Source organism: Anticarsia gemmatalis, chromosome 9 (genome assembly GCF_050436995.1).
Source record: "Anticarsia gemmatalis isolate Benzon Research Colony breed Stoneville strain chromosome 9, ilAntGemm2 primary, whole genome shotgun sequence".
Classification (NCBI taxonomy): domain Eukaryota; kingdom Metazoa; phylum Arthropoda; class Insecta; order Lepidoptera; family Erebidae; genus Anticarsia; species Anticarsia gemmatalis.
In genome coordinates, this window is record NC_134753.1 from 2,351,422 (window position 1) to 2,365,335 (window position 13,914).

At 34.2% G+C, this 13,914-nt stretch overlaps 1 protein-coding gene across 1 annotated transcript in view; it reads right to left on the reverse strand.

Annotated features, from left to right (window-relative positions):
• ds (dachsous cadherin-related 1) overlaps positions 1-12,967 on the reverse strand; it is a 312,970-nt gene extending 300,003 nt beyond the window's left edge. The window contains exons 1-2 of the mRNA XM_076118750.1: positions 12,749-12,967; positions 1,360-3,106 (exon numbers count right to left, since the gene is read on the reverse strand). Coding sequence (XP_075974865.1) covers positions 1,360-3,063 — 1,704 coding nt within the window. The 5' untranslated portion in view covers positions 3,064-3,106; positions 12,749-12,967. The remainder of the gene's footprint in view (positions 1-1,359; positions 3,107-12,748) is intronic.
• Between the last annotated feature and the right edge of the window lie 947 nt (positions 12,968-13,914).

Here is a 13,914-nt window from a genome sequence, read left to right on the forward strand (position 1 = left end):
GCATATATTTTGTCGTGGAACAAAAATTATGAGTGTTTTTAATTGAAAATGTAATTAACATATTAATATGGGCCATTTTTTAGCTGTGAGACATTTTATAGTTGCTTTTCCGTTTAGAAATTGAGCTCACACGGTAAGACCGTGCTTTCATATCTAGGCGAGAGCTGTCATCAACGTATCAAGGCTTTAAAAGAGCTACAATTTGTATCCATTCTCCCCAAATAGGCGGTAATGTATAGCCATATGTCCTAGTTATCGTATATGGACAGTAAATGGCAAATCATACGGAATCATCATCTGGCATTTGCCATTTCACTGGAAGGTAATGTCAGTACTGTAGTTTACTTCTAACAAATTGGTCGGCGGCAATTTTATAGAACTTTCACTTCGTAGTTAAATTTGATTTGTGGTAGGATCATGTTTTAGTGGTCGTTAGTAAATTAATCTATTCGTTGCCATGGCAACGGTGTTGTTTATGAAATATATGCAACCTTTTGGGAACTTTTTGATAATAGTTTGTAGTACGGCAAAGAACATTGTAGCGTTACGACATTATACCGCTTTAATATCGATACTATTCGTTGCAAATACTCGAAAACTCAGTGTTCGCAAAGTGGCTCTCTTTAAGGGACAATTTTGGTCTACAAGCCGTAAATTTTCTTGCAGATAGCATTAGGAGGATCATTAGACGTCAAGGCCTAACCCATCCCTCATTACGAGAGGAAGCATTTGCCCAGCAGTAGTGGGACATTAATGGATCAAATTTATTCTTATTTAGCAGCCAAGGACCTCAAAGTCAACAATTACGCCATCACTTACACCACAGGCTATGAAATAAGTGTATCAATTTTATAAAATAATAATTAATTATTATATAAAACATATTTTACTCGATATAATATCGCTTTAAATATTTTAATATCATTATTATTACAAATGCAGTAGTTACAGAATGTTGACTATGCTAATATAATAATTATGCAAATATAACACCCCGGGCAACACTTGTTGCGGCTTTAAATATTGTGTTATACGTTTGTGTTGAAATACCAATAATATATTATTCAAAACGATACAAATGTACGATCTATCGAGAAAATGGTCTTTTGGATTGTTACACAATATTTTAAATCAACTGTATACTAGTCAACTTACTATGTTCTGGCCGAAATGTCAAGCAAATCAAGATACCAAGCAATTTATGATCACGACAATCTTTATGTTATATAACCAAAAATAAATAAAATATCGTGCATGTTTAGGATTTGCACGTGTCACTGTAGTTTTAGCGGCTGCAAGGGCTAGCCGTCTCTAAGAACAATGTTTATTGCTAAACCAATGAAAATGATAAAAACTCACCTTTAAAATACAGCTGCCGACGGCTTCACTCTCCGACACGGTGACATTGTAGAACGACTGGTCGAAGATCGGCTCATTATCATTCACATCCAACACTGTCACTACTAACGTCGCCGTCGACGACATCGGCGGGTTGCCCCTATCCTGAGCCACCACCGTTAAACGAGGCATAGGATTCGTCTCACAATCGACCCTAGACTTCGTCGTCACTAACCCCGACCGCTCGTCTATCGCAAACCAATCCGACTGAGGAGTAGCCAGCAATGAATACCGAATCTCAGAATTCTCTCCTTCGTCAACATCGATCGCAGATACTTGCACCACAGGTGTACCGGGCGCCGCTGCCTCCGGTACACTCGCTCGGTACTCCAATTCGGCGAACTGTGGCGCGTTATCATTCACGTCAGTCACTCTAAGACTGATGATCCTCGACGCGTGCAGAGGCGGCGACCCTTTATCAGTCGCTACCACGTTCAACGTGTAAGACGAACGAGCCTCACGATCCAATGGTAACGCGACAACTACCAAGTAAATTATGTTGTCGTGAGTCCGCAAGTCGAAATGCCCGTCCCCGCCGCTCAGAGTAACGTTTACGTTCGCGTATTCCGTTTTGGAATCTGGATCGTGGACCGATATTCGAGCCACGAACTCGTCTAACTGCGCAGACTCCGATATTTTTGGTGTAGCGTCGTCACTCAGGAATATGACGTCTATTGTCGGCTGGTTGTCGTTAACATCGGTCACTCTTATCGATACAAACGCCGTCGTCTCTAATGGCTGGGCACCTTTATCCCTCGCCACGACAACCAGCTCATGCAACTCTTTAGTCTCAAAATCTAACGCCTTGTTCACTGTAATTTCACCAGTTTCTGGGTCGATTTTGAACATATTTTCTTTATCACTCTGTCTTCTATTTATCGAGTATTCTATGACACCGTTTTCACCAGAGTCTGAATCTGTCGCGAACACTTTTAACACGGGAGTGCCAACGGTGGCGTTCTCCGGAATAGTGGCAGAATAAACACTTTCAGCGAACACTGGAGGATTATCATTTACGTCTAAAATAGTGATATTCACTGTCATAGTACCCCTAAGTGGTGGCGTGCCACCGTCTAACGCTTCTATAACTAGCTGATAATGATCAGTCGTCTCCCTGTCGAGGAAGCCATTAATCTGTAGGTCCAAGTATAGGACCCCATCTCTTTCCCTATGGGAAGACAGTCTGAATGCATTATCAGTGTTTCCTGACACTATGTTGTATCGTTGCGTGTTGAACGCTCCTAGGTCCTGATCTTTGGCAGGGTTAAGTTTTCTTTTGACGTCCCTGGGAGTGTTCTCAGAGAACTCAACGTTCATGATGGGGGTGGGGAAGGTGGGTGCATTGTCGTTCTCGTCTAGTACGCGGACGACTACGCGGATGTTGTCTCCGCTGGCGGGGATGGCGACTAGAGCGTAGTGGTCTCTGTTCTCTCTGTCTAGAGGTACTCTCGTCCTGATCTCTCCCGTGTGAGGGTCGATGCGGAGGTCGTCGTTGACGGCGCTGCCGGGGACGGGGACGATGGTGTAGGGCGGGGCGGCGTCGGGGAGCTCGTCGCCGAGGTGACCGACGAGGGTGGAGGCGCGGGCGTTCTCGCGGACCGTGAACTCGCGCACGTGCTCCGCGGCCGCGGTCGCGACCAGGAGGCAGGTGACCACGCGCAACATCGCGCGTTCTTATCACTCACCGCACACACATTGTCACACACACCTGCAAACAAATAACACACATATTAGAACTAGAATTTTAAACTTAATGCTGCTTACAAATATCAAGAAATGTGTGTTCCGAATGAAAAGTCCATCACGCAAAATTTGTACATGGCTTAGGTGTTGCATATTATAATACTGATAAGTATGAGCGAAAATAAAATCTTTTGTGATATCCCATCAGAATATTATGAAATAGACCACTTAAACATTGATTCAGACGCCCATAAGTGGGGAAAGTAAAAAGATTGAAGCACAATGAATCATAGCTATCTGTATAACATCTAGTGTTCATATTCTCACGTGTAAGAAACTGTTGAGTGACGTTTAACTTAGTCTTCTAATGCATCGTATTGAGAAACGAATGTTTGTGATTTAAAACAATGTTTGTTTGTTTGTACTTGTATAAAACTTTATGTGTACAGTATTTTTCTTGAATTGTAATGAAATTGTTTCGCTAATATTATAAATGCGAAAATATGAATCTTCGTATGGGCCGAGCCAAAACTATTGAACGGATTGATGTTGTTTTAGGTTATGTTTATTTATTAAGTTTTGATGAACACCTAAACTATACATATACAATATCACGCCTGTTATTATATACGCCTAAGTTTCACTATAAGCAATGTAAGTCCCATGTTATAGGGCACTTCCTATTAAATGGGAATAACATTGCTTAGAGAGGAAAGGCGCTTGACAAAATGACAATAAGCTCACTAGAATATTGTCATTTGTTTTCAAACCCCGTACACTATAGAGAAGTACTTTAATACTAGCTAACCCGCGCAACTTCACTTGCGTCACATAAGAGAATGGGTCAAATTTTTCCCCGTTTTTGTTACATTTTTTACTGGTACTCTACTCCTATTTGTCGTAGCGTGATGATATATAGCCTAGCCTTCCTCGATAAATCTTACACTGAAATAATTTTTCAAATCGGACCATTAGTTCCTGAAGTAGCGTTTAAAAAACAAACAAACAAACTCTTCAGCTTTATAATATCAGTATAGATAAATAAAAAAGTCCTATAGTTTTTAAAAACTACGTATAAATAAATTTCCTGAGATTATGTACAATTTAAGCCTGGATTAACTCCTGTCAGTATATGTAGCATCTTAAGCGCAACAAAAACTTCATGCATTGCATATCAAATAGAAACTGGTATATTGCATATTTATTATAATTAAAGTATATTTATTCATATCTAATAATGACAGGACACTGTAAACGCATTAGTTTAATGTAACCAACTTAAGCAAGATATTTTAACTTTGTTATAACTAGTGGCCGCCCGCGACTTCGTCCGAAGGACTTTTTTTGTTGTTTATTCAATTTCAACAATAAAGTTTACATTTTCACAAAATTGCCAAACTGTATAACAGTTTGTTGGCGACAATAACGCTCTATTTCAATTCTTACATATTATATAGTATGTATCTATATCTACGGATTTTTTTCATTGTTTGTGCACATAGTATTACATTTATTAGATTACTGCTTATTTATGTCCTCCAGTTTTCATATCATTTTTTAATGTTACTACACTCTTTTTACTAACAGCGCGATCATATATTTATAGCCTATAGCTTAATTTCCACAATAAACGTAACAATATAAAAATATTTCCTAAATTCGAACCAAAATAGATTACAGAATACAGAAATTAACGTGAACACGCATTTTACCTTAGAATGCCTGTTAAAAAAGTTACAATTATCACTATTTATTCGTATGAATTTGAATGAAATAAAAGCAACATCTTACTACTTATACTTCTCATAATATTTAACATATAAAAATTGCAAGAAAACATACCATAACTTATATATAAATTGACACTCTAATCTAAGTACCTACTTAACCTTACACAAAATGTTACTTTACGAAATTCAAAACGTCAAAATGCCGCCGTAATTTACTTAACAGAACAAACAGTTTTGCTTCAAATAATATTATTACATACAAGTGTTGTCTTTGTTGAAAGCCTCCCTAAGCCCAAGGGCCAGGTAGGCCACAGGTACCCGCAGGTAGGTATACCCTACGAGGATACGAACTTAATGAGATTTTGATGTTCTCAAACATTTTTTTGAGAATTCCTTCCAAATGTATAAACCAAAGTTATTATTAATCATACATAATATCATGTCTGTTATAAGCGAAGGTGTAGGCAGAAGTGTATGAAATATAACCACGTTTAACTATTAACAATGTTAGTCACATGTAAAAGGGGGCGAGTCTATTGCAAAATACCCGGCATATTACCAAACTCTGTACTACTAATTTAAAAATTTCTGAAGTTAATTACAAAAGATCTACAATACTTTGTCTGACACTGTAATCAAACTCAAGACCTCATAAGCTGATGGTTACACTACCGACTGCGCCGTTAAGGCAGCTTTTATTATTATTAATCATATAGATTATTATATTATTTATTTAGATATAATATTAAAACATAATTAATTGGCAATCGAATATCGAACCATAAATTATACAAAATTAATATCACCAATTTAAATATGCTCCATTTTCAATTTTCACAAAAAATACATCTAAAATATGAAGTTATACGTAATATAAAATTAAATTTACATAATAAACGAATTATTGGTAAATTTATCTAATTAATTTACGCGAGTGTCGGGTCTAACGATTAGGCAGACACATGCATAAAATCTAGACTTTATTTTAGACTAAAAGTTGTAAATTAAGTCGCTAAATTACATCAACATAGATTTATTGTGCGTCTATAAAGTGCAAATTAAATCCATTCGATGACACAAAAAATTTATAATCATTAGGTCTGGAACACATTTATGATTTTTATTCCAGTCTTGAACTACTGAGTTACTCTGTCATGGGTTTGGCATAATTATACGAATTGGCATAAATTATACGAGGCACTTTAATTACGTTATAGATCTTCTTTTTGTAAAAAATATCGATTGATCAAAAGTATTTGTCGGTAAATCATTATCTACAAAAAATCTAGATTTTAATTATGCAATATTATTTGAATTTTAAAACTTTTTTAGATCTTTCATAAAATAAAACATACATACATACATAGAATCAAGTTTTTCACCACAGTGGTAGACAGAGACTAAAGCACGCCACTTGATACGATCCTTACAAACTTCTTTAAATATACACTACTATTAAACTAAACATTAGTATTGTTTAGTTAACATAAACATACCTTATTGTAACTTTAAGAGCCAAAATTACAACTCCTTATAAGTAGATACCGGTTAATTTACCATTTTTTCAGAAATCAGACAGTTCCTTTCATTCATCTACCGACTACTTTATGTGTACGATAATTTGTCTTATACTTATTAATAAGCCTAATTACTGGCCATAACAAAATGAAATGCTAACTTTTAACTTCTTTCTCTTACAAACATTTTCAACGTTTTACCCAAACTGCGGAAAAGTATACATCTTCGAGGAGCAATATTCTCATTTAAACCGAACGTTATTACAATATCTGTAGTGAAGTTAAAACGGCATACATTCCATGTATCCGAAGCTTTAATAACAATAAAATATACCATGTCAACGGATTAACAAACAGGTTTTACGATGGCGGTGACAAAATGCCCCTCCTCAGGCCGAATTCATATTTAAATATGTTTTTATAATTCACATTAACATATTTTGGATGCATTTTGATATATTAGTCATTAATTAAAACATTTTTTTTTATATTATTCTTTACAGTTATAGGAATTCGCCTCCCACGAATATGGGCGAAGGTTCAAAATTCAAACAACACACAAAATAATGTTATTATGTACATTACAAGTAATTTTCACTTGTTTTAACGGTGAAGGAAAACATCGTGATAAAACGTCACATGCCTGAGAGTTCTTTAAAACAGTTCTTAAAGGAATGCAAAGTCCCGCTCTTGGTCAGCGTGGTGGATTCAAGACATAACGCTTCTTTGGAGGAGATCTTTGTCCAGTAGTGGGAAAGTGATTTGTTATATAGAACAACTACTTAGTAAAGAGTCTTGTATGTATGTAAGGTTCGCGGTTGGCGGATATGTATAACATTTCATTTAGTAATTGCAAATAATTCTTAATTACAATATACATATGTCAATCGTGCATGCCTAGGTTCTTTAGTAAGTTGCCGAACTATAGTGGGTATAGATTATACTCGTAATTAAAATAAATAAAGGTATTTTGGTATAAATATAATAATTTCCTTGTAAAAGGATTGTTTAACCTTCTGACTTCCATTGATCAAGTCGTGAGATCATTTTTAATATATACACGTATTATTATAATAATAAGGGACAGATAATATTGTATTTTTTAAATAAATTTCCACTTTTAACTCGCCGTGATCAGATACGAACACAATAAGGAATGGTTGCAATAAACTGCTTTTGGAATTTTAATTTAACATTAATAAGAATATGCATGCCTAAAATTGTTTAATACATTTATGAGGGCATGCAAAGTCCCCAACCCGCACTTGCCCAGCGCGGAGGACTCAAGGCCTAACCTTGCTACTGGAGGAGACCATAGCCCAGCAGTGGGAAAGTAACAGGTTAAAAAAGTGTCAACCATTATTTTTATTTCTACTACTACTAGTAATAAACAACAAAATGTGATTACAGACATATTAGGTTCTAACAAAACCTACTGTACAGATTTGAATAGAATTTGACACACAGATAGTGTATAACCTGGACAAACACATAGAACACTTTTCCACTCATTATATCTTTCCAGACTAATAAAGGAGGTTGTAAACTATAATGTGGATGCGACATATTTTTCAATTTAAATACGTACAACCAGTTTCAAAATGACTCTACAATAGGACATAACCTGAAATTGGGAACGACTTAAGACCTGTTCACGCAAATTAACTCAAAATGGACTACGAATAATTGCACACTTATTTTTAAACTTTACGAAGTATTTAAAATAAGATATTAAAAAATAAACCTTAAGAATAGTGGCATTAAAATTCTTTACTTTAGTTTATGATAAAAACCAATTATTTTTTCATCTTTACTTCGCGATTACTGCAGTTTAATTAGTTTTTTTCTTGAAAAAGAGGTTATAATTACTTTTGACAAGATGTATAGATGTGAATGAGGCAAGGGAAGTATTATATATTTGTATGATCGTACCAAGTGGTCTCTATTTAAGTCCAAGTTACATGTATATAAATATTAAAATAAGGGCTTCTACAAGCGTTTAATGAGTAAACTTTACGTATACTTTTACTGTAACTATTTAGAGAATGACCAAATTATCATTCGTTGTAAGCAAGGTCCACGGCTAGTGTTAACACCAAACTTCAGACTTTCCAAGGTAAAATGTATTAATTATTATATAACAAACGCGAAAGTTAAAAAATTGAGAACTAAAAATGATTCCTATAAATAACGCGTTTTTAAACCTTTCGCGAACACATACACACAAATTATGTGTGTGTTCTCGAACACAGAATATGTGTGTGTGTCAGTATTAAAAGTGTAAAGCTCGTATAGCCGGCCGTCGGCTCATAAAAACTTAGTCTTCATGTCGATGCCTCAAATGTAGATGAAATGCTCTTTGCGCATCTTTCTTTACCTATTAAAATGTAAGAATTTTTATGTTTTTAAGTTATATTTGTATTTTATGTGTGGTCACTCAATGTATTGTGTTATAAATAGTTTGTCTGTGTGTATGTCTAAAGATGAGTGAAATATATGACTTGTTATTGTTAAAAAAAACATTTTTGTCAAGTTAAAATATGTATTTGATAACTAAGATCATATTATCTACTAGATATATTATATAATTAACTTTGAAAACCTAATTATTTCATATTAATTTTCTTTTTGAAAACAAAATAAATCTTCTATAATCCTTTTTTACTCATCTCACTACTAACAAAGTTAAAAATACTAATTAAATAACAGAAAAATCGTAACAAAAAGCAGCAACAGTGATTTCTAAACGAATTAGCTACAAGAATGTTGGGTACGCGAGCACCGCGCGGCGGTGAACATCAAAAATTCTCAATTCCGTGCCCAACACCGACCTGTATGAGAATAAGTTATACCCAAGAGAGGGAACGCGATAATTTTAGCTATGCGCTTTTTAAAACCATAAAAGCACCTCCAAAATACTTTTGGGTAATTATATTTTTGTGTCGTACTAATATTATAAAAGAACTGTCTGTCTGTTGCGTATTCACATCTAAACCGTTGAAGCGATTTTGATGTAATTTTGCGTAGAGATATTTGAAAATCTACACTAAGATAATTTATTTAAAGGGGCTTCCATACAACAGGCATATTCTTTTTGCCGTTTTTAAATATGATTGTATTATTTCTTAAAATGACTTTTAGGAGAATTTTAATACAGTTTTATAATTGGCCTGTATTTCTCCTTGCAGATGACTATTAACTACCAATAAACCTCTTAATAAAACGTGAAAAAAATATAATAAAATGTGAAAAAAGGGAGTGAAGTCGAGCCCCTTTATACACTTGTTTTCATTTAAAATTGATTGTCAATTATGATCTGGTAAACAGGATAATGCCTCTCATAATTTCATATTTGTAATTAAAGTAAAGATTAAAGTAATTGCAGAGTAATGAAAGTGTATTAAAAATGTTCCTTACTGTTTTTTTTTTTAATTGTTCTTGTAACCAGTTTCAGTGAAAACTCATTTTGAAGTTGTCAATTTTAATGCTGGTATCATATATTTCCAAATTCCTGCCTTTAAATTCCACCGACTTTAAAATCCATGGTTTAAAAATATTACTACATGTTTTAATCTAAGTTGTGAACAATCTGTGTCTTGATTATTTATCAAAATATATTCAGTAGTTTTTGCTTTGAATTATATAATCTTTAGGATTTGCAACTAAACTCATTTATGAGTTTTATATTTAGGCTCTAATACCAACACTATTTAGTATAAAATAAAGTCTTCTCGTCCCATTTGTTTGTCTGTTCGCCATAAACTTTAAGCCTACAGAACGGATTTTCATACGGTTTTCACCAATAGACACTCGAGGAAGGATTTGGTGTTCAATTTGTTAAAATACAGCCCGGGCAAAGCGAGGCCACTAGTACTTTATAAATACAAAAAAGATAATAATCTTCTCTAAACACATATACATTTATAAAGACAACTTTTTTTTTATTTTTTTTATTTATAAAGACAACTCCCGCACTAAGAATTGCTCTTGTGTCGCGGGGACTTTTACAAACATACAAACAACGGACACAAAGCACAACCAGACCCGAAACAATTATTTGTGGATCGCACAAATAATTGTTCCGTGTGGGAATCGAACCCACGACCTCCCGTTGCAGTGGTATCGGCGTGGCGACCTAAACCACTGCGCCATGGAGGCAGTCATATAGACATACCTAAGCTTGTACATACATTATTAAACATTATACCTTTTGTATTCATTGCGATTGTTATCACACAATGTTTACGCCCAGGGTTTAGGCACTCTATTGAAAATTCTTATACGGCTATGTCATTCTTTAATACCTATTAATCATTTATTGTTTTGTGGCCTGTGATTCCCTACCACTATTGACTATCGACTATCGACTACCGGCTAGTGGCTAGTTATCAAGAAATTTTCTATCAATTATTAACAACCGGCTAACTTACTCATATGTGTACTTTGTTAAAATATCAAAAAAGGTGGATGTTTTCCATCTTTTCATCTGACTAATTCTTGATCATGAAAGTTTGACAGTTGTATGAAAGATATACATATTTAGAATTGTTGATACATTTTTATTTACTACTAAGTTATCTTTTTGTTTTATATTGTCCCTTTTTCCAAAATAATATCAAGATTTTTATAATACGCGTATGTGTGATATTATCAATTAGATAAATTAGATTATCTGAATCATTCCTAACTATGCATTTAAATGGATTCTATGTGGCTCTTAATTTTCACTTTATTAAACGTCATATCAATTAATTTCATATAAGTACTAATAAAATCACTTGCGGCTAAAGGATGAGATAAATAATACATGAAATGTATTTATAGAATAATAATTCTGTTATTAATTACTTTTATAATACGATTTAATTAATGACCTATTTTCTGGAATAACTTATAAAGAATTCCCGAGATATTACGACTATTTTTCAAAGATTTTTATGTTATTTTTCAATTGTCTTTTTATCAAGAAATAAGTGGTTTTCCTTTACTATAAAGTTAGCCTTAATAATGCCTAAATAATAGTAGTTCGAAAGTTACTAACTGTATAAACGTTTAATTTATTTAAATAGCATATGATTTATTATGATTCTAAATATGTATTTCTAATAATAAATTAACTTTCCTTATCAGTAGGTAAATTATAGAATATAAAGCTGTCGACGTTTAATATCCTCTTCAGAAAATAAACTCTACCTAGATTTCTAAGGTCGACTGTACCTAGAATTTTCTCTTTATAACTATTAATAACGCTATAAATATAGAAGAACAGAAAATATTCTCATTCCTACTCTACCATAAAGAAGTTATAAGCAAGACCTTATTATAATTTTTAATCCAGGCTATTCTATTTGTGCCAGATTTCAGTCGGTCAGTCTTTATTTATTGATTTGTAAACTTAAATAAGATGTCTTGAAGTCAGTATTGCTTAAAAGATTGACTTACATATATACTTCTTGCAATAGTTAAAAGTACCAGAAGGGTAATTTATAGACTTTACATTACTGTCTTGATTTAATGTTGATTTTTGAAATGGAATGCATGAAAACTGTTGCTAATATGAAGTATAGTAGGCAGTTAGGAAAGTAACTATATGAAACGTTATTTATCTACGTTGTATGACATAGAAACCTTCATCCATCAAGTACGAAAATACTAAACATTTTATATTTCCTTATTTCCCTCTTGAAGAATCTCTAACATCTAAAATGCAATTAAAACTTGACTGCGCCAAAGTGTTGCATGTTTTCTCTCGTTTCCTACTAATGTTCACTTTTATACGACGCTAAATTATCTCTACCTTCGAGCAACATAGAGTTAATCAAACCTAGTGCAAATTATAATGACTATAAAATGACTCGTATCATCATACATTAGAGCCTTCTAATAAATGGGATGACTAGTGAAACGCAGGCAGCGCCGCGGGCTAAATATAGTTAGAGACTCTACTTTATAATGTAGAGTCGACATAGCCTACGCTTATTCAGCTTAGCGTGAGCTTAAAGATAACTTTCTAGGAAAATTGTTCAAAGTCACACACTGGCTTGAGATAAGATCTTATGATAGAGACAGTTTTTGAAGTATTTCAAGATTATAAAGCCTATTGTATACTTCATGTGTATGCCTATAGAAACCTAAGGTACATATTATGTGATAAAATCTTAATGTCACCAGTCGTAATGAGGAAAAGTTGTGCGTAGAGTTCTAACTCCACATTAAATGTGCTTTGCAGCTTTTGATAGAGCAAACAGTAGTTATTCTAGTCGTAGAGCAGGCACAACAGTGTAACACTAACATTAGCATTCTCTACCAAGTATTTCAACACTAAATTCTACAATTAGGTGTTTTGAAACTGGAATTTTCGTCTAGATATGATAACGGTAGAGCTTTTGACTCTACAGAACAGATTAAAGCCTTCATTACCTCCAAAATCCTTTCGACACAAGATCACTGAGACATAATTCTTTTCGTATATCACTGTTTTCACACAAGAATATATATTAATATTGCAATAACACTACACTGCAATCCGATAATCACACTCTCTATCACAAACTAACGTGGTTTTTTTTGTGTGGGGTGGTATGCGCGCGCGCAGGTGAGCACTACGGAGGCTCGGATGGCACTGGCAAGGGACGCCGGGCGAGGGGCGCGGGGGGACGCCCCCCTTCAGAACAGGTTGCGCTCAACCGTTTTGAGCGCCAATTTCTACGTTCTTTAGTTTCAACGATTGATACTTTAAATGTTGATAGATGCTGTGAGGTAGAGTCGGTACAGGTATTTTATTTTGAAATATTTTTGTGAGTTTTGGTTTTAAGGTTGTGTGGGGATTTTGAGGGTTGTTTACATTGTTGCCGGTAACACAAACTACTAAATATTTTGGAGTAATCTGTATTGTAGAGTCTTTGAGATAAGAACCAAAAAATAACTGAGTTTTCAACTTAGTTCATCAAAACCCTTCAAAGTTTTATCGCTTTAGATCATAATTTTTAAACATTTTTTTACGACATTACAGCCTTTTAAGTTCAACATAAAGTGTAGAAAAGTCTCATATACGTGTACAGTCGAAAATGACTGGCAAGCAAACAGAATACTTTGTAACAAGTTTACGAAATAAAGGATATTTTTAATTGAATGTACAAGTAAATAGGAGTAGTTGTTTCTTTTTGTCTAAAAGTGATTCTACGATAAATTAACGCACATGTATTTCTTGATTGGTAGTCAACATCGGGAAAGTGGACCTTGCCATATATATCGTGTATACCGGATTCGATTTCCCGGTCGAAAAAACACTATAAGAAACCTATAATAAATTATTTCGAGGAAAACGTAATAGCAATTACTCATACTTATTCAATTATACAGAATTCGAAAATATTGAGCGAAGGGTGACAGAGTTATTATGAGATTACGTAACATTACGCCTGCTGTAGGCAGAGGAGAAAAAAAATACCACCACGTTTCGTTATTCACTCATTCATTCAGTCGTATGGTTAGTGGTCAATCTGGTGTCAAAGTTGTTCAAGCCGCCCGAAAGGCCTTTGACATGGTTTGACGACTGTTATCTTAGTAGACAACAACCGGGATCG